The following is a 26,105-nucleotide window of genomic DNA, read 5'->3' as shown; positions in this document are numbered from 1 at the left end:
TCTAGGGTCTAAATTATTTATTAAGTTAGGAACCATGTATGCCCGGGTGCGCTGTCCGTATTTGTTACTAGCTGATAGTGAAACTAATCTGTTTTGTGTGATATTACGTGTTGCAATTTTATGAGAGATTTTATTTTGAAACTGCAAGTCGAAATAATTTTCTTTTAATATTGTAAAATTAATTTTATCATAAAGGGGAATAACTTGGCAGTATTTAAAGAGAAGGTTTTCATCAGTTGCCGCTTGCAATTTAATTTTTAAAGGGACGATGTTCTTCAATATTCTAACCTGCAGCCGGTATATGTAACTCAAGTATGTTTTGTCCGTTCTGCCGTAACTACTAAGTCCATATGACATAATTGAGTCAGCTAATGCGTTATAAAGCATCATCTTAGTCTTATACGTTAATCTAATCTTGACAATAAAAATATTTGCCAAAAATGATCTTAGCTTATCACATACATAATTAATATGCTTATGCCAGTTGAAGTTGTGATCAATAGTTAATCCTAAATATTTATGGGATAGTGCTACTTCAATTGAAGGACAGCCACAGTGGCTACTGGGGTTGTGCAAGCAGCAGTGAGTGTGAGCTATAAGACTACAATTCATATCGCTACCTGCTTTGAGGTTTGGAGAATGAATATGTATCAATTTAGTTTTTTGCGGATTTAATACTAAATGACTATCATGACACCATTTGTTTAACATATCGAAATCTTCCTGTAATAATGTTATTCCTTCATTCACGTCTTTAGCAGCTACAAGCAAACAAGTATCGTCAGCATATTGATAAGTTATACAATTGTTAAAAAATTTACTCATATTATTTATATAAGCTATAAAGTGTAAAGGCCCCAATACAGAGCCTTGAGCCGTGCCCTCCGAGACTTTTATGCTAGTGCTAAAACTGTCGCCTATTTTTACGCAATAATTCCTATCTCTAAGGTAATTTTCACACCATTTAAACAATGGACTCCGTATTCCGGTGTTTTCTAATCTTCGTGCAAGTATTTTGTGATTTAATGTGTCAAAAGCACGGGAAAAGTCAATAAACAGCGCCAAAACATGTAGTTTCTGATCCAACCACGTATTTACTTGGTCCGTAAATGTTGACAATAACATTGTCGTATTTTTACCTGGTCGAAAACCATACTGTGTATTGTTCAGTATATCATTTTTTCCGTAAAAAGAATGAATTTGATTACTTATAAATTTTTCAGTAATTTTATTTAACACAGAAGTTACCGAGATCGGTCTATAATTGTTGACATCATCTTGTTTTCCTTTTTTATAGACAGGTCTCACACAACCAGCTTTTAATTCATCCGGGTAGGTGCCCATTTCAACGCTAGTATTAATAAGTTTGGCCAAAGGTTTACAGATTTTTTTCATCAATGCTTTAACTTCAAACCCTCTTATACTATCAATACCTGGGGCTTTATTAGCATTTAAATTTTTAATTAATTTTAACACGTCATTTTCAGATGCTTTTTTAAATTTTATGCTACAAATGGATGAATAATTATTATCTATTGTACTATCTAGTAATTTTAATTTACAATTTGGGATAATTTTTTTAACGGCATCTGAAAAACCTACTGCGAAGATTTGCGCAATCTTTTTCGGTGACAAATTAGTACAATTAAATGCCGACAACACTACTTCGTCAATTGACTTGCATATTCTGCCCGAGATTTTATTTAGTATATTCCACAGTTTTTTAGTATTCCCATAATTCATATTTATTTTGTTTTTATAATATAAATTTCTATAGTATTCAATAACTTTATGAACTTTATTCCTCGTCTTATTATATTGTAGTCTTAGGTAAGCATTATACGGATTACGTCTCCACCTGTTAAATAACTTATCTCTTTTTTTAGACAGATTAATAATGTTTTTATTAATCCAGGGTGCAACGCGTAAGTTATTTTTAGTTTTACAAATAGTTTTTCTAGCTTTCGAGTATGCGGATTGAAATAAATCTTTAATATATGTATATATTTCCAGTGGTGTGCCTAAATCATCAACGCGCTCCCAGTTTGCATTACATAGTTCCTTTCTTAATATTACAGAGTCGTAAACATTCATTTGTTTGTTAAATTGACAATTATTAACCGGTGATTCATAGACGTTGCAAAGTGCAACGACGGTAAGCCTATGGTCCGCTAGTACAGTGTCGACTGCAGCGGTGAACGGACTGATCCCGCGCGACCTTACAAATATGTGATCTATACACGATTTCGTAATTGTTTCTAATCTCTTTTCAATACGCGTATATTCTGTAATACCACAAAACAGTCCGTTCTCCGCCATCAGATCAAGATAATTATCTCTTATACTTGATGATATTTTTAAGTCAAGGTTCATATCCCCTGCTATTACAATATTTAATGACGTAGGTACATTTTTTAAAAGTAGTGAAAGTTCAGATACAAAAAGTTGCTTATTATATGAGGGAGGTCTATAAATAGCACATATTGTGACAGCTTGGTTACAAGGAGTTTTAATCGTGCCTACTAGTGACTCGAACAAATATGTATTATAGTTATAAACTGTGAACTTTAAATAATCTTTTATATAAGTAATTATACCGCCACCTTTTTTATTTTTGCGTAATTTTGTGTACATTTTATATCCCGGAATGTTAAATAAATTACTAGTTTCATCTGACACTCCTACCTCCGTTAAAATTATAATATCAATAGGATATAATGTTACGTCTAGAATTTGTAATAATTTTGAATAATTTTTAACTATTGATCGAATATTTATATGTATACATAAAAGATTTATATGACTGCTAGGTATTTTTTTAATAAAGCTATTGCAATTTATACAATTATTTAGTTTTATTATTCCTGATGAGTTATTTGTGTTATCCATCTTATTAATATTTATTATGAGAAAAAGCAAAATTTACACAAGGAAAAATTATTTTTCAATTTTTGAAATTGCTTCAATATCTAGTAAACATCTTATAATATGGACTTTACTCACTTTTGTTTTCCTTGCATAAATTTTGCCATTCCTGCACCATACGAATTCAAAATTATTACTCAGCTGTTTTTTACTGTTATATAATAACATTTTATTATAGGGCGTTAGTGCTTCACGAATAAATATCGGAGTGTTTGTAAGTTCACGCGGCGCACTTTGCACAATGTCACCGAGTGTAGACCGTGTCTGCTTATTTGCCGCTAACCATTGATCCCTGATGTGCTGGTTCTTCATTTCCACCATAAGCGATCCGGGTCGTTCTTTATGCGGTTGCACGACACGTGTGCATTTAACGTCACCGTCGTCCATTTTTAAATTTACAGCAATGGATTTTATGACTTCTTTGGATTTTTGTAGTGCAGATTCTGGTAATCCCGATATTTCCAAGGAACTCCCGAGGGACTTTTGTTCTATTTCATGTAGTTTGAATTCCGCGGACGCAACGCGGAGTTCAAGATGTTTGTTACTGTTTTGAAGTTCAATATTTTTATTCTCTAGCATTTTTATTTTGTTTTCATGTTTTTTAAAAGACTCCTCGATACTTGAAATTTGATCACTTAGAAAATTAAGCGAAACTTCAAATTCTTTTTTTAATGTTTCAAACTCATTTTTTATTATTCTTTTCATTTCTGCGGAAATTTCGCGAATCAATTTCGATCCAGCTTTGTTACTGGACACAAGTTCCTCTTCTTCTTCATCATCGGAATCATCGCCTTGTATTGAGATAGATGATCTATGCGAGGCATTACACAAGCATTCTTCACAGCTCCATTCCAGTCCGGGGGCGTTACGAAGAGTTGCTAATTGCTTTGCAGAGAGTTTAGCACAAGTAGTAGTACCATGAACACACTTCTCACAACGGCTACATGTTATACCGAGTCTTTTTTTCGTAATATTTTTGTTACACGTATTACACTTTGATATTGGCATCTTGAGGGTAGTTAGCGCACAAATAGGGGCAACGTGTGTATAGTTCGGAACTAGAAAGATAACTAGAGAATATCAATGAACAAAACCCCCTAAAATAGCAAATACAGCTCCTATCACATCACTGCACCTGCGTGGCGGTAGGGTGAGTACACACCACGCCCTCCGGTTCCTCACACTGTGACCTCTGCATGACAGAGAACACACACGACAGTGAGACACACACGAGACAAAAATTATTGTGCATTTTACACTAAAATATAATTTTTTTATCATGAATTTAAATTCATCTTTAGAATATTTTATTCTTATTTTTTATTTTATTAATTAATAATTCCAATAAAATATTTTTCTTATTTATTTTATTTTTCAGAACTATAATTTCTATTTCATCAAATTCATGATTAGGATGCTGAATTGGCTTAGAAATTAATTTACTTAGATTTATCCCCTTAATCTCTTCCCCCAATAATCTATTAAATTCAGAAGCTTCCTTAAAATATTTTTAACTCAATCTATTGCATCAATTAATTTTTTATTTTCTATCCTATTGAATTTATTTCTTATAAAAATATTTATTAATGATTTATTATCAATTATTATAAATTCTGCAATATTAATAAAAATAGGTTCTGTTCCTTTTCATTTTTGATTTCCTAATATTATAGAAGGATTATCATGATTTAATAGATTTATTTTAATAACATGACAAAAAATTTCACCAATAATTTTATTATCTTATAATATAAATTTTATTTTTTTAATTTTTGAATTAAGGATTAGACGGAGAAGAGGACAAGGGATGAGGAAGAGAGGTAAATTTCAGGAAACTATTGAGCAAGTAGGGTAGGGGCCTGCCCGGAGGAATGAGGTCCGCTAAATCAGATAGCTTGGACCATAGAGGGTGGGATGACAGCTGTAACATTTTACCAACAAACCGATCAGACAGGAATTGGCGACGGACGTCGCGGAGTCAAGGGTGTGTGGGCATCCTCGACGGCCTGCTCGGAGTAGCGCGCGGGAGCAACCTGTGCGTGCCTACTCGGGCCAGGTTGGTAGGCGGTCAGCTTCCCCAAGCTGACCGCCCTCTAGCACATTAGGGCGGAAGGCGGCGATCGTGTGCCGCCCTCCGGCGACCCGGTCTCTTACGGCGGATGGCGACTTCGGCAAAAGCCTCCCTCGCCCGTTCCGCCGACTCCTTCTCGAGCACCACTGCCTCGCAGAAGGATGAGACCGCATCCCACGACGTCTCGCTGCCGGCCATAGCCTTGACCACGGCCGGCAGGGAAAGGTCGTCCCCTATGACGTCGCGCAAAGCGCGACGTTGAGACGCCCAGGCTGAGCACACCTCCAACGTGTGCTGGGCCGTCTCATCGAGGCAGTCGTCGCAGTGGTGGCAGCGAGCGTCGGGCTCCCTCCCGGCGATCCGACACAAGTAACCCCCGAAGCAGCCATGCCCCGTGAGCACCTGTGTCATGCGGAAGGTTAGGACGCCGTGACGCCGCGCTAACCACTGGCGGAACACTGGACGAACAGCCTCGATCTTCCTCAGGCCGGCAGATGGATTTGCCAGCCGAGTTTCCCACATTTCAACCGCGGCTACCCGCGCCTCCTCAGTGCGTGCTTGGCTTGCCGGTTCCCCGGACGCTAGGCCTCGACGCCGGCAATAGACCGACGCCAGAGAAAGAGCATCCAGGTCCCACGGCATGACTCCAGCCAGCACGCACGCCACTTCACCGGAGATGGTCCGGTACCCCCGTATCGCCCGGATGGCCATCACCCTCTGCGCACGTCGCAGCAGAGTGATGTTGTGCCGGTCGGATCGGACCACTACGGTGTACAGCCGACGGCTAGAGGCGCTCGGCCCATCCACATTGGGCAAAAGGCGCGCCAGTGCCGCCGCTGTCTTCAACAGTTTCGGGGCCAAAGATGTAAAGCGGCCCCGAAAACTCCACCGACCATCCAGAACAAGTCCGAGGTACTTCATGCTCCGGGCAACGTCAATTTTGACGCCACCGACGACGATGTGGGCATCTGCCGGTGGGCCCTTTCGAGGAGCATGGAAGTAGATTGCCTCGGACTTGTTGAGGGAGACTTCCAAGCCCAGCCGCTTTATGCGGCCGACTACCTCCGCAACTCCAGCAGTCGCGAGGACCGCCGCCTCTCGATAGGTCCACTGCTGCGCCAAGATCAGCGTGTCATCGGCGTAACAGAGGATCTTTATCCCCCTCAGGGTGCCGCCCCGCAGCACCCAGTCGTATCCGATGTTCCAGAGGATCGGACCTAGCACCGATCCTTGTGGAACACCGGCCGACACAACGAACTCCTTCCAACCTCCTCCAGGAGCTGGAAAGGTCACAGACCTACCGGACAGGTAAGCCCCAATGACGCGGCGCAGGTATGGAGGCACACGATAGTATAACAGTGCCTCCTTTATGCAGGGCCATGGCAGGGAGTTGAAGGCGTTGGCGATGTCTAAAGACACCGCCAAGACTCCATTGCCTCGGGCCACCGCATCCTGCGCATAGGACTTTACCTCCAGTATGGCATCCGCCGTCGATCGCCCCCTACGGAAGCCATACTGGTGGTCCGAGAGGTCCGGACCTGTCCCCTCCAAATGGTGTTGTAGCCTCCTGGCTACAACACGCTCAAGGAGCTTGGCGATCTCGCTCAAGAGCACGATGGGCCTGTAGGCGGAGGCTGAATCCGCCGGGCGACCCTCCTTCTTGATGAGGACTAACCTGCCTGTCTTCCACCGCTGTGGAATTATGGCTTGAGCCAGACAGGCAGTGAATAGTCCTCGCACTCTGGGCCCTAAGGTGTTGAGGGCCAGAGTTAGCGCCCGGCCGGGAATGCCATCCAAGCCCGGGGCGGTGCTCTTGAGCCGAGATCGGCGTACAGCTTCTTCGAGCTCCTCCTCCTCCACCGGTGGTGTGACGCTGTCCTCGTCGTCCTCCTCTTCCTCCTCACGCGCTGCAGGGCGGGCCATACTGGGTGGTGCAAAACTGGCCCGCTGCGGGAATAGCGACGACAGAACCCCTCAGAGTACGTCCGGTTGGAGTGTCTGCGTCAGTGGTGGTGCCCAAGCCCGTAACCTACCGAGCACCATTCGGTAAGGTGTGCCGTACGGGTCTAAGTCTATCCCCGCGATCAACCGGTCGTGCGACTCGCCTTTCACACGACCGATCTCCTCCTGCAGCTGCGTTCTCGCCTCGACATAGACGCGGTACAGTCGGTCTTCCTCCTCCTGCACCTTCTGTACCCGTCTGCGATAGTGGCTGTACTGGCGTCTCGCCGCAACGCAGGTGTTACGCAGTTGCGCGATCTCCCACGACCACCAGTACACTTGCCGCCGTTGAGGGCGGCGCCCGGAACGGGGCATTGACGCGTCACAGATACGCGTCAGCGCCCCCTGCGCCCAGGATGCGGCGTCTTCTGCAGACGCCAAGCTCTGGGGTCGCCAGGATTTCACTATCGCGGCCTCCTCCAACAACTCCCTGTCGAGACGACCCAGTTGCCACCGCGGTCCGTACTCTCGCGAGTTTGGACTGGGGGCTGGTGGCACCGCAGGATGTATGGAGATCTCGTACAAGATGTAGAGGTGATCCGAGAGAGTCTCCACATCATCCAGCACTCGCCAGCCCCGAACACGACATGCTAGGGCCGGGCTCGCGACCGAAACGTCCACGACGGATCCGCCCAGCCTTCGCACACACGTGTTCTTGGTCGCTCGGTTGAGCACAGACAAACCGGTGGCAACAACCCACTCCGACAGCGTCACACCACGCACATCCGTCGTTGCGAAGCCCCACACGCTGGACTTCGCGTTGAGATCGCCGGCCACCAACATCTCCGCCGGACGAAATCGCTCTACCATTTCCCCCAATCGTATAAGGAACTCTTCAAACTCCGCGAGAGTTCGATTGGGGGAAAAGTAGACCCCTACGACAACTAGGTTGCCGACAAGTGCGGCGACGCATCCCACACCTCTCTCTACACGTGAGAAAGGCGGGGAGCCCGCGGCGACCTGGGTGATAATAGTCACCACCCCGGTGTTGTCGGCTACCCAGTTGTCTCTGTCGGGAACGCTGTAGGGCTCCGAAACAACCGCCACCTGGATAGACCACTGCGCCAGGCTTTGGACCAATAAGTCCTGGGCCCTAGCACAGTGGTTAATGTTCGCATGCAACACGCGGAGAGCCATTATTGGTCTTCCATGTGTTGCACCTCCTCAGGCCCAGCTGGGATATTAGACCTGGCCGATGTTGCCGGCACTCGTCTGCGCTTTCCACCGTTATTGGTGCTAGCCTTTCCACAGGCAGCATTCCCCAACATGTGATTAGCGGGCCTTTGCGCCGCCTCACACACCGGACAATGAGGCTCTGCCGAACACGATCTCTGCTGATGCCCGGTCTGGCCACACTGGAAACACTGTTTGCTGCGGTCCACCTGGCTACTGCACTTCGCAGCCATGTGGCCCACTTCGTGGCAACGGAAACAACGTTGCGCACGGGGCATCAACAGCCTCACTCCAGCAGAGACGAAGTCTCGCCCCGCTAATCTTCTGCGCTGCGCCGACAGGACATCGGACCCATACTGTTCCTAGACCGGCCCGGTCCTGTCGGATCTCTCCGACTTTTATATTACCCGCAGCACAGCCGGAAACTCGGCTTACTGCCGCCGTCACGTCCTCAGCAGTGGCGGAGTCATCGAGGCCAAACACCCTCAATTCCGCACATTTCACTGGCCTCGACACCTGGACCTCTTCGGGGCTGAGAACCCCACGCAACTTCTCAGCTAGCGCATCCGCCTTCTCAGCAGTGTTGGCGCCAGGCAACTCTAGCAATCTAGCGCCAGTAGACGCAACACGGAATCTCAGGTCCTCTATACCCAGGTCTTCCAACTTTATACTTTCCTTGACCCGGGTAAGGACATCGCTATACGACATCTTGTCGGCGACGGCTGGCTGCAACTTAATCGTCACAACTTGCGATCTAGGACGACGCAACTTTGGCTCCTTTTGCGCTTTAGCCTTTTGCGCTTTCGGCTTAGGAGCTGGCTTTCTCTTCTTGGCCCCCTTCCGGGCTACTACAGTCCAGCCCTCAGACATATCAGCCGGAGCGGGTAGCAGAGGTCGAGGCTCAGTAGATGCGGTCTTCACCGGGCCTTTCTTCTTCTTGGCCTTTTTAGACCTTTGCTCCTTTGGTGCCGGATTAGCCGGCGCCATCAAAGTGGATGCGACAGGGTCCACTTGCGCCTGCTTTGGGCTATCCACCTTGCGCTTGTCCGCCGCTAGCGGAGGTCGCAGATTTCTCTCCGGTGGTAGCCGATCTTTAAAGGCTTCCAGCCTGGTGGAGACCATAGTGCCCACTATGTCCTCCACAGCAATAGACTCCGTGGGAGTGGGTCGCAAGTCCGATGCTCTAGACCGCTCCAACTCCGCTCTCAAAAGGGCAAACTCCTTCCGCAACTCCACCAACTCCGACTGCAGTCGCGAGTTTGTTGCCTTGAGGATATCCACTTCCTCTGATGCCGTCCTCTTTGCCAGAGTATTAACGGCAGAAGAGATAACTCCGGCAGCGTCTTTAAGGGCCCTAGTAAATGTGCCCTTCAGATTCCCCGACTTGCAGGCGACTCTATTGATTATAGCCAAGCTATCAGATACTTGGCTACGCATGTCGGAGACCATGTGCTCCTCACCGCAAAGTTCCAGGGGCACATCCGAGAGCCTAGAACATGCTCTAGTTTGTATCGCCGCGGAGATTTCAGCAACTTCCTCCTCCGCCCTCAGCCGGCGCTCCTCGCGCTTGGCATCGTTTAGCGCCTTCTTTCCAGCAGCTAGCCCTATATTCTCATCAGGAATATTTGGTACGACCACGACTCCCTCTGGCCGAAGCAACCTTCGCTTTCGGCTTGTCTCTGTCTCCCCATCCGCATCCGAGGATTCAGAGTTACTCTTCCTGTGATGGCGCCTCTTTCTGTCCTTTCGGAACTGCGCTTTAGCCCCCTCGATAGCATTGGAGCTATTCGACCCAACAGACATCACGCCATCGGCGTCTGACTCGGAAGCCGCCCAGAAACGGCCTCGCGACGAAAGTGACGACCTGGACCTACCTCTTATAATAGAGGCAACCTCCTCATGGTCCAGACGCTCTAACACGACTCGCGCATCCTTCAACCCCCCTCCTATTGGCACAAGTGCCGGACTTTTGCCCCTTTCGAGCAAAGTACTCCCTACGCCTTTCTCGGGCACAACTACTACTCCGCCCATCTCGGGCAACAACAGATCACCGCCCTCCTCGGGCCTCCCTACGTCATCATTTTGGGTTTTTAAGTTAACATTTTCCATTTTGTTCCCACGAGTGTGGGGGAAAAAAGGTCCATCCGAGCAGTGCCCCCTGTACTCGGATAAGCCTATTACGCCAGGGTGTCGGCCGGTACCCTGGCGGGACCAGCAGTAGCGACTGATCTCCCCATCAGCCATGAACCCCTCGCGCTGCTTCGCCGCATGGGTTGGGGTAATTTTTTATAGAGGTTTTCTTCCTCGCAGCCCGGCCGGTAAAGGCAAGGCCCTCAGTTCCATTCCTGATTACGAGACATGACCGCAACCAAGAGTGGAGTTCCGATATTTTCGGCGCTGGCACATCACTGCACCTGCGTGGCGGTAGGGTGAGTTAGCCACTTACCGCCCGCACCTTCCCGCGCATTCCCGCGGGTTGGAAAAAATCGGTTTTCGCCACTTACCGCTGGCACCTTCCCGCGCATTCCCGCGGGTTGGAAAAAATCGGTTTTCGTCACTTACCGCCCGCACCTTCCCGCGCATTCCCGCGGGTTGGAAAAAATCGGTTTTCGCCACTTACCGCCGGCACCTTCCCGCGCATTCCCGCGGGTTGTATACCTCCTTGAAGGCCCCTCGGAGCCCGAACGATCGACACCAGTTTCAACTGAATCCGAGCGGGGAAAACTGAAAGAGGGGCCTTCAAGGTGGTATACAACCCGCGGGAATGCGCGGGAAGGTGCGGGCGGTAAGTGGCGAAAACCGATTTTTTCAGTTTTCCCCGCTCGGATTCAGTTGAAACTGGTGTCGATCGTTCGGGCTTCGAGGGGCCTTCAAGGTGGTATACAACCCGCAGGAATGAGTGGGAAGGTGCGGGCGGTAAGTGGCGAAAACCGATTTTTTCAGTTTTCCCCGCTCGGATTCAGTTGAAACTGGTGTCGATCGTTCGGGCTCCGAGGGGCCTTCAAGGAGGTATACAACCCGCGGGAATGCGCGGGAAGGTGCCGGCGGTAAGTGGCGAAAACCGATTTTTTCCAACCCGCGGGAATGCGCGGGAAGGTGCGGGCGGTAAGTGACGAAAACCGATTTTTTCCAACCCGCGGGAATGCGCGGGAAGGTGCCAGCGGTAAGTGGCGAAAACCGATTTTTTCCAACCCGCGGGAATGCGCGGGAAGGTGCGGGCGGTAAGTGAAGAAAACCGATTTTTTCCAACCCGCGGGAATGCGCGGGAAGGTGCGGGCGGTAAGTGACGAAAACCGATTTTTTCCAACCCGCGGGAATGCGCGGGAAGGTGCGGGCGGTAAGTGACGAAAACCGATTTTTTCCAACCCGCGGGAATGCGCGGTAAGGTGCCGGCGGTAAGTGGCGAAAACCGATTTTTTCCAACCCGCGGGAATGCGCGGGAAGGTGCCAGCGGTAAGTGGCGAAAACCGATTTTTTCCAACGCGCGGGAATGCGCGGGAAGGTGCTGGCGGTAAGTGGCGTGACAAGCCGTGGTCAAGGCTATGGCCGGCAGCGAGACGTCGTGGGATGCGGTCTCATCCTTCTGCGAGGCAGTGGTGCTCGAGAAGGAGTCGGCGGAACGGGCGAGGGAGGCTTTTGCCGAAGTCGCCATCCGCCGTAAGAGACCGGGTCGCCGGAGGGCGGCACACGATCGCCGCCTTCCGCCCTAATGTGCTAGAGGGCGGTCAGCTTGGGGAAGCTGACCGCCTACCAACCTGGCCCGAGTAGGCACGCACAGGTTGCTCCCGCGCGCTACTCCGAGCAGGCCGTCGAGGGTGCCCACACACCCTTGACTCCGCGACGTGCCTTGCAGGCTCCCGCCGCCGCGTTTCGCGGAAGACTCACGTCCCCGTGTCTCGCGGCCAGTGGCGGTCGAGGAGGAGCACCGTGAGGTTTTAGTGGGTATTGGGATAATACTATCCAATTAGCAGAAAATGTTAAATTCTTAGGCATGATTCTCGATAAAAGACTGAACGGAATTGCCCATGCTGAACATGTCAGTAAAAAATGTGAAAACGGCATCAACGCTTTAAGAGCTGTGTCTGGTGTGTGGTGGCGTGCACACCCTTATACTCTCAAACTACTGTACAATGCCATTATCCGTAGTCACATTGACTACGGATTATTTGTTTTAGACCCCTTTAACAAAGTTGCTACTGAAAAACTCAATAGGATCCAATACAAATGCCTACGAATTATTATAGGTGCAATGAAGTCTTCTCCCACCAACGCACTGCAGGTTGAGTGTGTTGATCCTCCTTATCCTATCCGTCGCCAATTCCTGTCTGATCGGTTTGTTGGTAAAATGTTACAGCTGTCATCCCACCCTCTATGGTCCAAGCTATCTGATTTAGCGGACCTCATTCCTCCGGGCAGGCCCCTACCCTACTTGCTCAATAGTTTCCTGAAATTTACCTCTCTTCCTCATCCCTTGTACTCTTCTCCGTCTAATCCTTAATTCAAAAATTAAAAAAATAAAATTTATATTATAAGATAATAAAATTATTGGTGAAATTTTTTGTCATGTTATTAAAATAAATCTATTAAATCATGATAATCCTTCTATAATATTAGGAAATCAAAAATGAAAAGGAACAGAACCTATTTTTATTAATATTGCAGAATTTATAATAATTGATAATAAATCATTAATAAATATTTTTATAAGAAATAAATTCAATAGGATAGAAAATAAAAAATTAATTGATGCAATAGATTGAGTTAAAAAATATTTTAAGGAAGCTTCTGAATTTAATAGATTATTGGGGGAAGAGATTAAGGGGATAAATCTAAGTAAATTAATTTCTAAGCCAATTCAGCATCCTAATCATGAATTTGATGAAATAGAAATTATAGTTCTGAAAAATAAAATAAATAAGAAAAATATTTTATTGGAATTATTAATTAATAAAATAAAAAATAAGAATAAAATATTCTAAAGATGAATTTAAATTCATTATAAAAAAATTATATTTTAGTGTAAAATGCACAATAATTTTTGTCTCGTGTGTGTCTCACTGTCGTGTGTGTTCTCTGTCATGCAGAGGTCACAGTGTGAGGAACCGGAGGGCGTGGTGTGTACTCACCCTACCGCCACGCAGGTGCAGTGATGTGATAGGAGCTGTATTTGCTATTTTAGGGGGTTTTGGTCATTGATATTCTCTATTTACTGGATTATTATTAAATCCTTATTTATTAAAAATTCAATTTATTTCCATATTCATTGGTGTTAATTTAACATTTTTTCCTCAACATTTTTTAGGATTAGCTGGTATACCCCGTCGTTTTTCTGATTACCCAGATAATTTTATATCATGAAACTATGAAAAAATGCTCAGAAAAAAGAAATGAAGAAAAAGATTTCAGAAATAATAAATAAAATGAATGAATGAAAAACTTAAGCCCACGTAAGTTGTGGAAATTTCTGGAATCGCTAGGCATTGGCCGGCAACGTAAGGATTTGAATTGCAATCTAGACGTTGATGCCTTGAATAAACACTTTGCCTCGATAACATCTATGGACAACACAATTAAAGCAAATACATTGAATTATATCAACTCCATGCCGTCTCCCACAATCGTTCCTTTTAACTTTGCTTCTATAACCTCATCCCAGGTAAGAAACAGTATCCTAGCCATCAAATCTGATGCTTCTGGTTATGATGGCATCAACCGCAAAATGATTATTTTGCCCTTGGAAGTCTTAGTTCCAGTCATTACCCATATTTTAAATTTTTCTATTTCCCATAACACTTTTCCCAGTTTGTGGCGCATTGCCCGCGTTATCCCCATACCCAAAACCAAAGATCCAAAATCCTTCTCTCACTACCGTCCTATCTCCATCCTTCCTTTCTTGTCAAAGGTCTTGGAACGTATTGTTTTTCAGCAACTAAATCAATATCTATTTGACAACCATATATTATCCGAGTTCCAGTCTGGATTCCGTAACGGGCATAGCACAGTCACTACTTTGATTTAAGTTTGTGACGATATCAGACTTAGCATGGACAAACAAAATCTTACAGTCATTGCTTTGCTGGACTTTAGCAACGCCTTTAATTCTGTTGATACTGATCTCTTGGTTGCTGTTCTGCGTTCAATAAATATCTCTCCTGAAGCCACTGAGTGGTTCAGAAGCTATTTATGTGATCGGCAACAGTACGTTCAAGCCAATGACAAGTCATCTTCCCTTTGCTCTCTTTCTGCCGGTGTTCCCCAAGGTGGTGTCCTCTATCCTCTCCTTTTCTCCATTTTTATTAATTCAGTTTCCCAAAATCTCTCGCTCTTCCTTTCATCTATATGCTGACGACCTTCAAATTTACTTAGCCGCCCCGTTTGATGATGTTAGTGAGGCTATTCATAAGCTTAACGAAGATTTGCGGAATGTTAGTAGGTGGAGCAAATCTTTTGGCTTAACTGTCAATCCTGCCAAGTCACAGGTCAGTATTATTGGTGGCTCTAAGCAACTAAAAAAACTTGACCAGAATAGCCTCCCTGCCATACAGTTTGGCGGCGTCGATTTGAGCCTGAGTCCATCTATTAAGAACCTTGGTATTATTATAGACAATTCCCTATCTTGGTCAGTACAGATAGCTGAGGTTACCCGTAAATTATTTGCCACTATCGGATCGCTCAAACGATGGAAATATTTCCTACCTATAAAGACCAAAACTGCTCTAGCTCATTCACTACTGTTACCGATTTTAGACTATGCTGATTCGTGTTACCCAGACTTATCTGAGGAACAACTAAATAAACTAGAGCGGTTACAAAATCTATGTATTAGATTTATCTTCGGTTTACGTAAATTTGATCATGTTTCTGATCATCGTCGTCAGCTTGGATGGCTTCCTATCCGACATCGCCGAAATTTCCGCATGCTGACTCTCCTCTATTCTATCCTGTACAACTCTCTCTCTCCCTCCTACTTAAAATATCGATTTTGTTTCCTAGGTGCCGATTCACTTCTTCACCTCCACCTTAGATCCCGTTGTGATAATCTCCTTAAATTACCAACTTTCCATACCCTATTTTATTCTAAGTCTTTTACTATGAAATCTGCAATTCTTTGGAATGAACTTCCTACAGAAGTTCGTCATTCCAAATCTCTATACAGTTTTAAAAATCGTCTGAAAGAGTACTTATTTAATTTAGTATAATAGTTTATCTTTATTTATTTTTTTTAATATTATGTATATATTTTTGAATACGTTTTATGTATGTATGTATATTTGTGTAAGTATATATTGTTTTTTCAATATTTGTATGTATGTATGTTTAAAGTATATAAACATTAAACACATTTTATGTAAGTTTATTTTATATTATTGACTTAGTTTATTATATATTATATAATATTTAATTATATTTCATAAAATTTGCACTGAGACGTTGTCCCCTTTCTCCTCATTACATTTTATCCGTAATTTTTCAAAGGTTGTCTGGTGGAGATTGCTTAAAGCAATAAGACCGCCTTTGTATACGTGTTTTTCTTTAAATTTTATTTGTGTTGTTCTTTCTATATATTTCTTTTATGTGTGCAATAAAGTATATTCTATTCTATTCTATTCTAAAATGATTCCTCACCGTAAACCTTTTGATACTATAATAGTATGTTTTCCTTGGAATGTTCTTTCTCGACAAATATCTCGTCATCATTGAAATATAGTTAATAATACGATAATATATCCAATAAATAATAAGTTTATATTAAAATTATGAAATCATTTTACTAAACCAGTTACTAAGGTTATTACTCCAATAGCTCCTGTTAAGGGTCAAGGTCTATAGTCAACTAAGTGATAGGGATGATTATGATTAGACATTAATTTACTTCTCTAGAATAAAGAGTTCTTAAAATAGAAATTACATAAGATTGAATAATTGCTACGGCAATTCAAGAATTAATAATAAAATTTGAACAATAATTAAAATAATTAATAAATAATTAAGTATATTAATACCTGTATTACTTAATAAAGTTAAAAGTAAATGACCTGCAATTATATTAGCTGTTAATCGAACTGCTAAAGTTCCAGGTCGAATAATATTACTAATAGTTTCAATTAGTACTATAAAAGGTATTAAAATAGTTGGTGTTCCCTGAGGAATTATATGAATAAATATATGTTGTGTATTATTTAATCATCCATAAATTATAAATCTTAATCATAATGTTAAAGATAATGAAAGGGATATATTAAGATGACTTGTTCTAGTAAAAATATATGGGAATAAACCTAAAAAAATATTAAATAAAATAAAAAAGAATAATGAAATAAAAATAAAAGTTGATCCATTAATTCTATTTGGTCCTAATAAAGTTTTAAATTCATTATGAAGTTTATTAGAAATAAAATTTCATAATAAATAATGACGATTAGGAAAAAATCAGAAATATAAAGGAATAAATAATAATCCAATAAATGTTCTAATTCAATTAAATGGGAAATTAAATAAATTTGTTGAAGGATCAAAAATTGAAAAAAGATTATTTATCATTTTCAACAATTTTTTTTGAAATTATTTTTATTAATTTTTTTAAAATTAAAATTATTTTTATAATTAAAAATAAAATAATTTATAATTATAAAACTAATAAAAATAGAAATAAAAAATAATAATGAAATTATTCAATTGATAGGTATTATTTGAGGAATAAAAGAATATTACAAAAAGTAATAATTTAAATTTGACATATTTATGTTATTTATTAACTAATTCTTTATCATTAGAAGTAAATGCTAATTCACTATAAAATGGTTTAAGAGACCAGTACTTGCTTTCAGTCATCTAATGAATAATTATTAATTCAATTAATAAAGTTTTTTATAGGGATTCTTTCAATAACAATAGGTATAAAACTATGATTTGCCCCACAAATTTCAGAACATTGACCATAATAAATTCCAGGACGATTAATAAAAAATCTAGTTTGATTTAATCGTCCTGGATTAGCGTCAATTTTTACTCCTAATGATGGAATTGTTCAAGAGTGAATTACATCTGTAGCTGTAACTAAAATACGAATTTGATTATTTATAGGTAAAATAATTCGATTATCAACATCTAAAAGTCGAAAATTATTTAAATTTTCATTAGATTGAATGAAAAATATATGAATCAAATTTATAGCGGTTGAGATGTGATACCACTATTTAATATGATCTTATTTATTTTACACTAAATGAGTAAAATTAAAAATCCAAATTTTGTGGAGAAATTGTCCAAATTTATTTAACTCACAGATACGTGAAGAGAAAATAATCACAGAAGGAAATAAAGAAATTTAAATAAATACCAATAGAAAATACAAGCTAAACTAGCACGTAATAGCAAGAAGTTAAGGTTGAGAATTGAATGCAAGCTAAGAGAGAAATGGATACACAAGTGAATGTCGCAAGCGATTCTAGCCGACTCTTTAAACGTGGCGATGCTGGCTAGCAGCAAACACGCATAGCAAAAAAACTCGGAACAGGTTTGAATTGTTCCAATGCGCTGCGTGTAGTCTAGTTCTAGTAAATGTAATAATATTAATTTTGAATAAGTAATGTTCCCTACAGTACTCCCCCCCAGAGACCTGGTTAAGGGCGATAGTAGTCTGGAAACTTGACTCTTCTTCCGCTTCTTGTCCGCTTCTCAAGTGTCTGCTCCACGTCAGATTGAGAGATAGCCTTTGGTGCTGTTATTATCCTCTTTGATGCAGGAACGGCCTCTCTCGTAACATATGCGGGCTTGATCCTGTCCACACTAACGTTATTAGGCTTACCACATATGTCTATTTTGAAATATTTAGGAGTCCTCTTGAGAACCTTGTATGGGCCTGCATAAGGTGGTTCCAGTGGTTTGCGGACGTGGTCCTGCCGTAAAAAAACATGTGTTGTCTCTGCAAGGTCAGCTGGCATATAAAAAGGACCTGTCCTATGCCATGACGTGGGCTTCGGTGAGAGTCGTGCCATACCAGCACGAAGACGAGTGACCAGATTTGTGATATCTGCTGTCCTGTAATCCTCCGAGGGTGCAAGAAATTGCCCTGGAAGTCGAAGGGGCTCCCTGTAGACCAGCTCAGCCGCTGAAGCCTGAATATCATCCTTCCAAACGCTACGGATGCCCAGCAGCACTAAGGGAAGTGCTTCCGTCCAGGTCGAAGAGGGATGGCACATGATAGCTGCCTTCAGCTGCCGATGGAGTCTCTCGATCAAGCCGTTGGAAGCTGGATGATACGAAGTAGTCGTAAAGTGATGTGCACCAACCATGGCTGATAGTGCCTTGAAGAGATGCGACTCGAATTGCCGACCCCTATCGGTTGTAATTCGAAGAGGGCAACCAAATCTTGCTATCCAACCAGAGAGAAGAGCGGCAGCACAGGAATCAGCTGTGATGTCCTTAAGTGGGAATGCCTCAGGCCATCGTGTGAAACGGTCGATGACAGTAAGGCAATATCTGAAATCAGACGAAATAGTTAAAGGTCCGACGATGTCGAGGTGGATGTGTGCAAACCTCGATGTAGGAGTTGGAATTGAGGATAAGGGAGCAAGGGTATGACGGTGAACTTTGCTCTTTTGACAAAGTACACACTCTCGTGTCCACTCTCTACAGTCTTTGCGAATCCCTGGCCATACGAATCTCTGTGTAACCAGCCGCACTGTAGCTGTCCTACCAGGATGGCTCAAGCTGTGTGAAGTTTCAAAAACTTGTCGGCGAAACTTCTCAGTAATGAACGGGCGCGGAGAAGACATTGATACGTCACAGTATAACTTCTGGTTACAGTGTGGCAAATCTACCTTAACCAGTTTTAACGATGAGCCTTTTTGAAGCAGACCTAGCAGTTCAGGATCAGTATCTTGAGCAAGTGCTAGAGCCTGGTAATCGATAGATCGACTCACCTCTTCCAGTCGTGACAGAGTATCAGCCACTACGTTCAAACGTCCTGGTAAGTATTGAATAATAGTTGTGAACTGAGAAATATAATCAAAGTACCGATATTGGCGCGGTGAGCATTTCTCCCTGTTAATGTTGAATGCATATGTGAGAGGTTTATGATCCGTGTGAATCACGAAGTTTCGAGCCTCAACCATGTGTCGAAAATATTTAATGGCTTCATAAATGGCTAACAGTTCTCTGTCGTAAGGACTATACTTCTTCTGCGCAGATGTTAATTTTTTAGAAAAGAAACCAAGAGGTTGCCATACGTTATTAACACGTTGTTGAAGAACTGCTCCAATTCCGACATCAGAAGCATCAGTGGCAATAGCTAGCTCTGCAGAAGGATCTGGGTGAGCCAGTAATGTGGCTTGAGATAAACAAGTCTTACATTTTTGAAAGGCTTCCATCATCTCCGGCGTCATAGTGATCGGCATAGTGATAGAAGCGCAGCATCTAATGGTGCTTGGATATTTGCGGCATCGGGAATAAAACGCCGATAAAAATTGAACATACCGAGGAAACGTCGTAATTCCTTAGCAGTTTTCGGCACACTGCACTCCTCTATGCTCTTTACGTTCGTCTCTAAAGGTTGAGTCCCAGAACCTGACACTAGGTAACCAAGAAATTTTACCTGTCGCTGCCCGAAGACACACTTGGATGTGTTTATCAAAACACCATACTCTTTGAGCCTGGTGAAGAGTAGTCTGATGTGGCGCTGATGTTGTTCTTCAGAACTGGAAAATACCAAAATGTCGTCTAAGTAACCAAAACAAAAGTCATCAAAATCACGTAGCACTTCGTCCATGAACCTCTGAAAGGTTTGTGCTGCATTGCGCAGTCCGTAGGTCATGTACGGGAACTCGAAAAGTCCAAAAGGAGTTATAATGGCTGTTTTGTGGATATCATTGACGTGTACTGGTATTTGATTGTACGCCTTGACTAGATCGATAGTTGAAAATACTGTACAACCAGAGAGTTGGTAGGAAAAATCCTGGATATGGCGTATCGGATACCTGTCAGGTACTGTGCGAGCATTGAGTGCCCTATAATCACCACATGGTCTCCATCCGTCGTCCTTCTTCTTAACTAAGTGCAGAGCGGACGACCACGAACTGTTAGAGGAGCGGGCAGTTCCCTGTGACAGCATATCGTCAAATTCTTTTTTGGCTGCTTTCAGTCTAACTGGGTCTAAACGACGAGGTCTACTGGTAACCGGTGGTCCGGGAATGGTTTTGATGTAATGCACGGTATTATGCTTAGGTAAGGAAGACGTACCTGATGGTCTCGTTACCTCTGGAAACTCATGAAGCAGCTGATGGTATTTTGATTCTCCCGAAATGGCTTTGACTGACGCAAGGTCATCGGAGATATTTTCTTTTATTGCTTGCACTGACAGAGTGGTATTTCCATCGACGAGTCGCTGACATCTGCAATCTACAAGAAGATTGTAAAATATCAAAAAATCTACGCCGATAATGGGCTTTGAAACATCAGCGATGGTAAATTTCCAGGTGAAAGTACGTTTCAGTCCTAGGTCTAAGTGCAATAATGTAGGACCGTAAGTATGAATGACTGTACCGTTCGCCGCCATAAGTTCATACTTTGTCTTGGTACAGGGCGCCTTGGTAGCCAACCGTGGAAAAACGCAGAGATCCGAGCCAGTATCAATGAGGAAAAGCATTTTTGAAATACGGTCGGTAATGAAAAGACGGCCTGTAGGTAAAGGGCAGACGTTGGCCGCTACTTCCGGCTGCCCAGAGAGTTTTCCGACTCTCCGTAACTACATGGCTGCACACATTTTTTAGCATTTGAACCAAATTTAAAATGGTACCAACATTTTTGCTGGGTAGTCGACTTCCTGCGATGTCTGGAATGGCTCCGGGAACGCTCTTTAAATTTTGATGAGACCGAGTTGTGACGTTCCTGGGTCGAGAGTTCCGATACCTGCTTGGTCAGGAGTTGGATCTGCTTGGCCATTTCTTCCAACATGGAGGATGCAGGGGGTGTGGCCATCGCAGATGTGCTTGCGACCTGTGGTGATGAGGGTGCTATCTCATGCACTTTGTCTGCCAGGTCAGCTAATTTTTCGATAGGCAGATCAGGCTGTGAAGCTATAACCGTTTGAATGTTTTGTGGTAACCTACTCGACCATAATGTTTTAAAAAAATCCTTGGGGACAGATGAACCCGCAAGATCTTGCATGTATCGCAGAAACTGTGATGGCTTGCGATCACCTAGCTGCTCGTGCCTCAGCAACTGCATCACTTTCTTTTCTTGAGACGCAGACAATCTTTTAATCAGTTGCGTTTTAAGAGTGATGTATTTATCCGTCTCGGGAGGAGAAATGATAATATCCTTCACCTCGACAGCAAATTGATTATCTAACTGAGCGGCAACGTAATAAAATTTTGTAATATCACTTGTTATATTAGATAAAGCAAACTGACCTTCAATTTGTGAAAACCAAAGGGCTGGTTCTTCCGGCCAGAATGGTGGAATACGCACGCCAATTCTGCACACGTTGGATGTAGTCGCGTCCTCCATCTTGTATCAGCGGTCACTTGCCAAGGTCGTTAAAATGGCCTCCTGCCGTTTTAAATCTTCTTGCCAGCAGTAAACGTAGGTATTTATTGTAGTGCTCACCAATTTAGGGGTCACCAATATAGGGGTTGAGATGTGATACCACTATTTAATATGATCTTATTTATTTTACACTAAATGAGTAAAATTAAAAATCCAATTTTTGTGGAGAAATTGTCCAAATTTATTTAACTCACAGATACGTGAAGAGAAAATGATCACAGAAGGAAATAAAGAAATTTAAATAAATACCAATAGAAAATACAAGCTAAACTAGCACGTAACAGCAAGAAGTTAAGGTTGAGAATTGAATGCAAGCTAAGAGAGCAATGGATACACAAGTGATTGTCGCAAGCGATTCTAGCCGACTCTTTAAACGTGGCGATGCTAGCTAGCAGCCTACGACACGCATAGCAAAAAAACTCGGAACAGGTTTGAATTGTTCCAATGCGCTGCGTGCGGATGATTTTAGTAAATGTAATAATATTAATTTAGAATAAGTAATGTTCCCTACAAAGCTGGCCGCCTACCAACCTGGCCCGAGTAGGCGCGCACAGGTTGCTCCCGCGCGCTACTCCGAGCAGGCCGTCGAGGGTGCCCACACACCCTTGACTCCGCGACGTGCCTTGCAGGCTCTCGCCGCCGCGTTTCGCGGAAGACTCACGTCCCCGTGTCTCGCGGCCAGTGGCGGTCGAGGAGGAGCACCGTGAGGTTTTAGTGGGTATTGGGATTGGCCTTCAGCCGGTCCACGAGTCCCACATAACCCGCTCGAGTCCCCACTCGGGCCGGTATCCGTAAAAGGATTTAAAAATAAAAAAAAAAAAAAAAAAGGTTAGGTTAGGTTGGGGTGCTTGGTCGGATAACCTCCTCGTGTGTTCGCTCGCTGTTGGCCCTTTCTCGAATGCTTGTCATTCGGGGGGGACGAACAGTGTGCGGGTCGGTGCACCCTGGGCGGCGAGTAATTGGTGTCCACAGGATTCGTCCTTGGGTAATGATTGCTCGCTGGCTAATAATCCGACGTGGTTCTCCGCGTGTCCTCTGTCATGCAGAGGTCACAGTGTGAGGAACCGGAGGGCGTGGTGTGTACTCACCCTACCGCCACGCAGGTGCAGTGATGTGCCTGCGCCGAATATATCGGAACTCCACTCTTGGTTGCGGTCATGTCTCGTAATCAGGAGTGGAACCGAGGGCCTTGCCTTTACCGGCCGGGCTGTGAGGAAGAAAACCTCTATAAAAATTACCCCAACCCAAGCGGCGAAGCAGCGCGAGGGGTTTATGGCTGATGGGGAGATCAGTTGCTACTGCTGGTCCCGTCAGGGTACCGGCCGACACCCTGGCGTAATAGGCTTATCCGAGTACAGGGGGCACTGCTCGGATGGACCGTTTTTCCCCCACACTCGTGGGAACAACATGGAATTTCTAAAAACAAAAAACCAAAACGATGAGGTGGAGTGTGTTGAGCCCGAGAAGGGCGGCGATGTGATGTTGCCTGAGAAGGGAGGAGTAGATGTGCTTAAGGCGGAGGAAGTTGTTGGTGTTGTTGCGGCGTCTCGAAGAGTGTCTGTTTCGAGTGTCGCTGCGGAGGGGTCAGTTGGTGATGGCCAGAACGTAGGAGGGTGGAAGGAGCCGAGAGTGGTTCTGACCAGATTGGACGTTGATGACGGAATGTCGACTGTCGGTAGTGTCAGGTCGAGACGAGGGTCCGGATCATCATATGGACGGTTGTGGGGAGTGTTGGAGTCAAAGGACTCAGATACTGAAAGTTTTGTGTCGATGGTGTCAGAGAAGTCAAGGACACGGGCACAATACCTGAAGGACAGGCGGAAGAGGCCTCGGAAGCCGATCGATCAGTCGGGGTCTTCTGGTGAAGGAGAGCCAGATAGACCGGCGCCAAAAGTGGTTGCCATGAGGAGACGGAAAGGTCTCGGTGAGGCAGAAAGGAAGGAGTTGCCGCTGAGGTCAGAACAGGAGGTGTCTGACAGCGCTGCGGCCGTACTGGCCAGGGCTAGCTCCAGGCTCTCGGACATGTCTCTACCATCCGAGAAAGAGCAGGACGAAGCCATACTTGCGTCTGACCTACAAAATCAGGTGGTGGACAGCCTAGCGGTGATAAGGAAGGTTGCCAGCAGATCGAGAAACCTTAAAGGAACTTTCACCAAGGCCTTTTGACGGATACCGGCCCGAGTGGGGACTCGAGCGGGTTATGTGGGACTCGTGGACCGGCTGAAGGCCAATCCCAATACCCACTAAAACCTCACGGTGCTCCTCCTCGACCGCCACTGGCCGCGAGACACGGGGACGTGAGTCTTCCGCGAAACGCGGCGGCGGGAGCCTGCAAGGCACGTCGCGGAGTCAAGGGTGTGTGGGCACCCTCGACGGCCTGCTCGGAGTAGCGCGCGGGAGCAACCTGTGCGCGCCTACTCGGGCCAGGTTGGTAGGCGGTCAGCTTCCCCAAGCTGACCGCCCTCTAGCAAATTAGGGCGGAAGGCGGCGATCGTGTGCCGCCCTCCGGCGACCCGGTCTCTTACGGCGGATGGCGACTTCGGCAAAAGCCTCCCTCGCCCGTTCCGCCGACTCCTTCTCGAGCACCACTGCCTCGCAGAAGGATGAGACCGCATCCCACGACGTCTCGCTGCCGGCCATAGCCTTGACCACGGCCGGCAGGGAAAGGTCGTCCCCTATGACGTCGCGCAAAGCGCGACGTTGAGACGCCCAGGCTGAGCACACCTCCAACGTGTGCTGGGCCGTCTCATCGAGGCAGTCGTCGCAGTGGTGGCAGCGAGCGTCGGGCTCCCTCCCGGCGATCCGACACAAGTAACCCCCGAAGCAGCCATGCCCCGAGAGCACTTGTGTCATGCGGAAGGTTAGGACGCCGTGACGCCGCGCTAACCACTGGCGGAACACTGGACGAACAGCCTCGATCGTCCTCAGGCCGGCAGTTGGTGTTGCCAGCCGAGTTTCCCACAACTCCATTGCGGCTACCCGCACCTCCTCAGTGCGTGCCTGGCTTGCCGGTTCCCCGGACACTAGGCCTATTATTTCTTCATTTGGTTCATATATTTCATTATTTTCCATAATTTTAATTATTATTATTATTTGAGAATCAATAATTAATCAACGAATAATCCTATTTTCATTAAATATACCATCCTCTATTGAATGATATCAAAATTTACCTCCTTCTGAACATTCTTATAATGAACTTCCTATTTTAAGAAATTTCTAATATGGCAGATTATATGTAATGGATTTAAACCCCATTTATAAAGGAATATCCTTTTTTTAGAAATGGCAACCTGATCTAATTTAAATTACCAAAATAGAGCTTCTCCATTAATAGAACAAATTATTTGAAAAAAAAGATTTCAGAAATAATAAATAAAATTATTCCTCACCGTAAACCTTTTGATACTATAATAGTATGTTTTCCTTGGAATGTTCTTTCTCGACAAATATCTCGTCATCATTGAAATATAGTTAATAATACGATAATATATCCAATAAATAATAAGTTTATATTAAAATTATGAAATCATTTTACTAAACCAGTTACTAAGGTTATTACTCCAATAGCTCCTGTTAAGGGTCAAGGTCTATAGTCAACTAAGTGATAGGGATGATTATGATTAGACATTAATTTACTTCTCTAGAATAAAGAGTTCTTAAAATAGAAATTACATAAGATTGAATAATTGCTACGGCAGATTCAAGAATTAATAATAAAATTTGAACAATAATTAAAATAATTAATTAATAATTAAGTATTAAACCTGTATTACTTAATAAAGTTAAAAGTAAATGACCTGCAATTATATTAGCTGTTAATCGAACTGCTAAAGTTCCAGGTCGAATAATATTACTAATAGTTTCAATTAGTTCTATAAAAGGTATTAAAATAGTTGGTGTTCCCTGAGGAATTATATGAATAAATATATGTTGTGTATTATTTAATCATCCATAAATTATAAATTTTAATCATTATTTTAAAGATAATGAAAGGGATACATTAAGATGACTTGTTCTAGTAAAAATATATGGGAATAAACCTAAAAAAATATTAAATAAAATAAAAAAGAATAATGAAATAAAAATAAAAGTTGATCCATTAATTCTATTTGGTTCTAATAAAGTTTTAAATTCATTATGAAGTTTATTAGAAATAAAATTTCATAATAAATAATGACGATTAGGAAAAAATCAGAAAGATAAAGGAATAAATAATAATCCAATAAATGTTCTAATTCAATTAAATGGGAAATTAAATAAATTTGTTGAAGGATCAAAAATTGAAAAAAGATTATTTATCATTTTCAAAAAATTTTTTTGAAATTATTTTTATTATTTTTTTTAAAATTAAAATTATTTTTATAATTATAAATAAAATAATTTA

The 26,105-nt window shown here is 43.6% G+C and overlaps 1 protein-coding gene across 1 annotated transcript; it reads right to left on the bottom strand.

The window, feature by feature from the left end:
* Nucleotides 1–20,875: 20,875 nt before the first annotated feature.
* Nucleotides 20,876–21,679, bottom strand: LOC146526374 (uncharacterized). The gene has a single exon (XM_085207210.1). It carries the CDS (start codon nucleotides 21,677–21,679, stop codon nucleotides 20,876–20,878), a length of 804 nt encoding a protein of 267 aa, XP_085063336.1.
* Nucleotides 21,680–26,105: the final 4,426 nt, after the last annotated feature.

This window comes from Heliconius melpomene, unplaced genomic scaffold, assembly GCF_056956725.1.
Source record: "Heliconius melpomene rosina isolate 202511_hmr_F unplaced genomic scaffold, ASM5695672v1 ptg000057l, whole genome shotgun sequence".
Classification (NCBI taxonomy): Eukaryota; Metazoa; Arthropoda; class Insecta; order Lepidoptera; family Nymphalidae; genus Heliconius; species Heliconius melpomene.
Note: the sequence above shows the minus strand (reverse complement) of the source record. Positions and strands in the feature narration are given on the sequence as shown.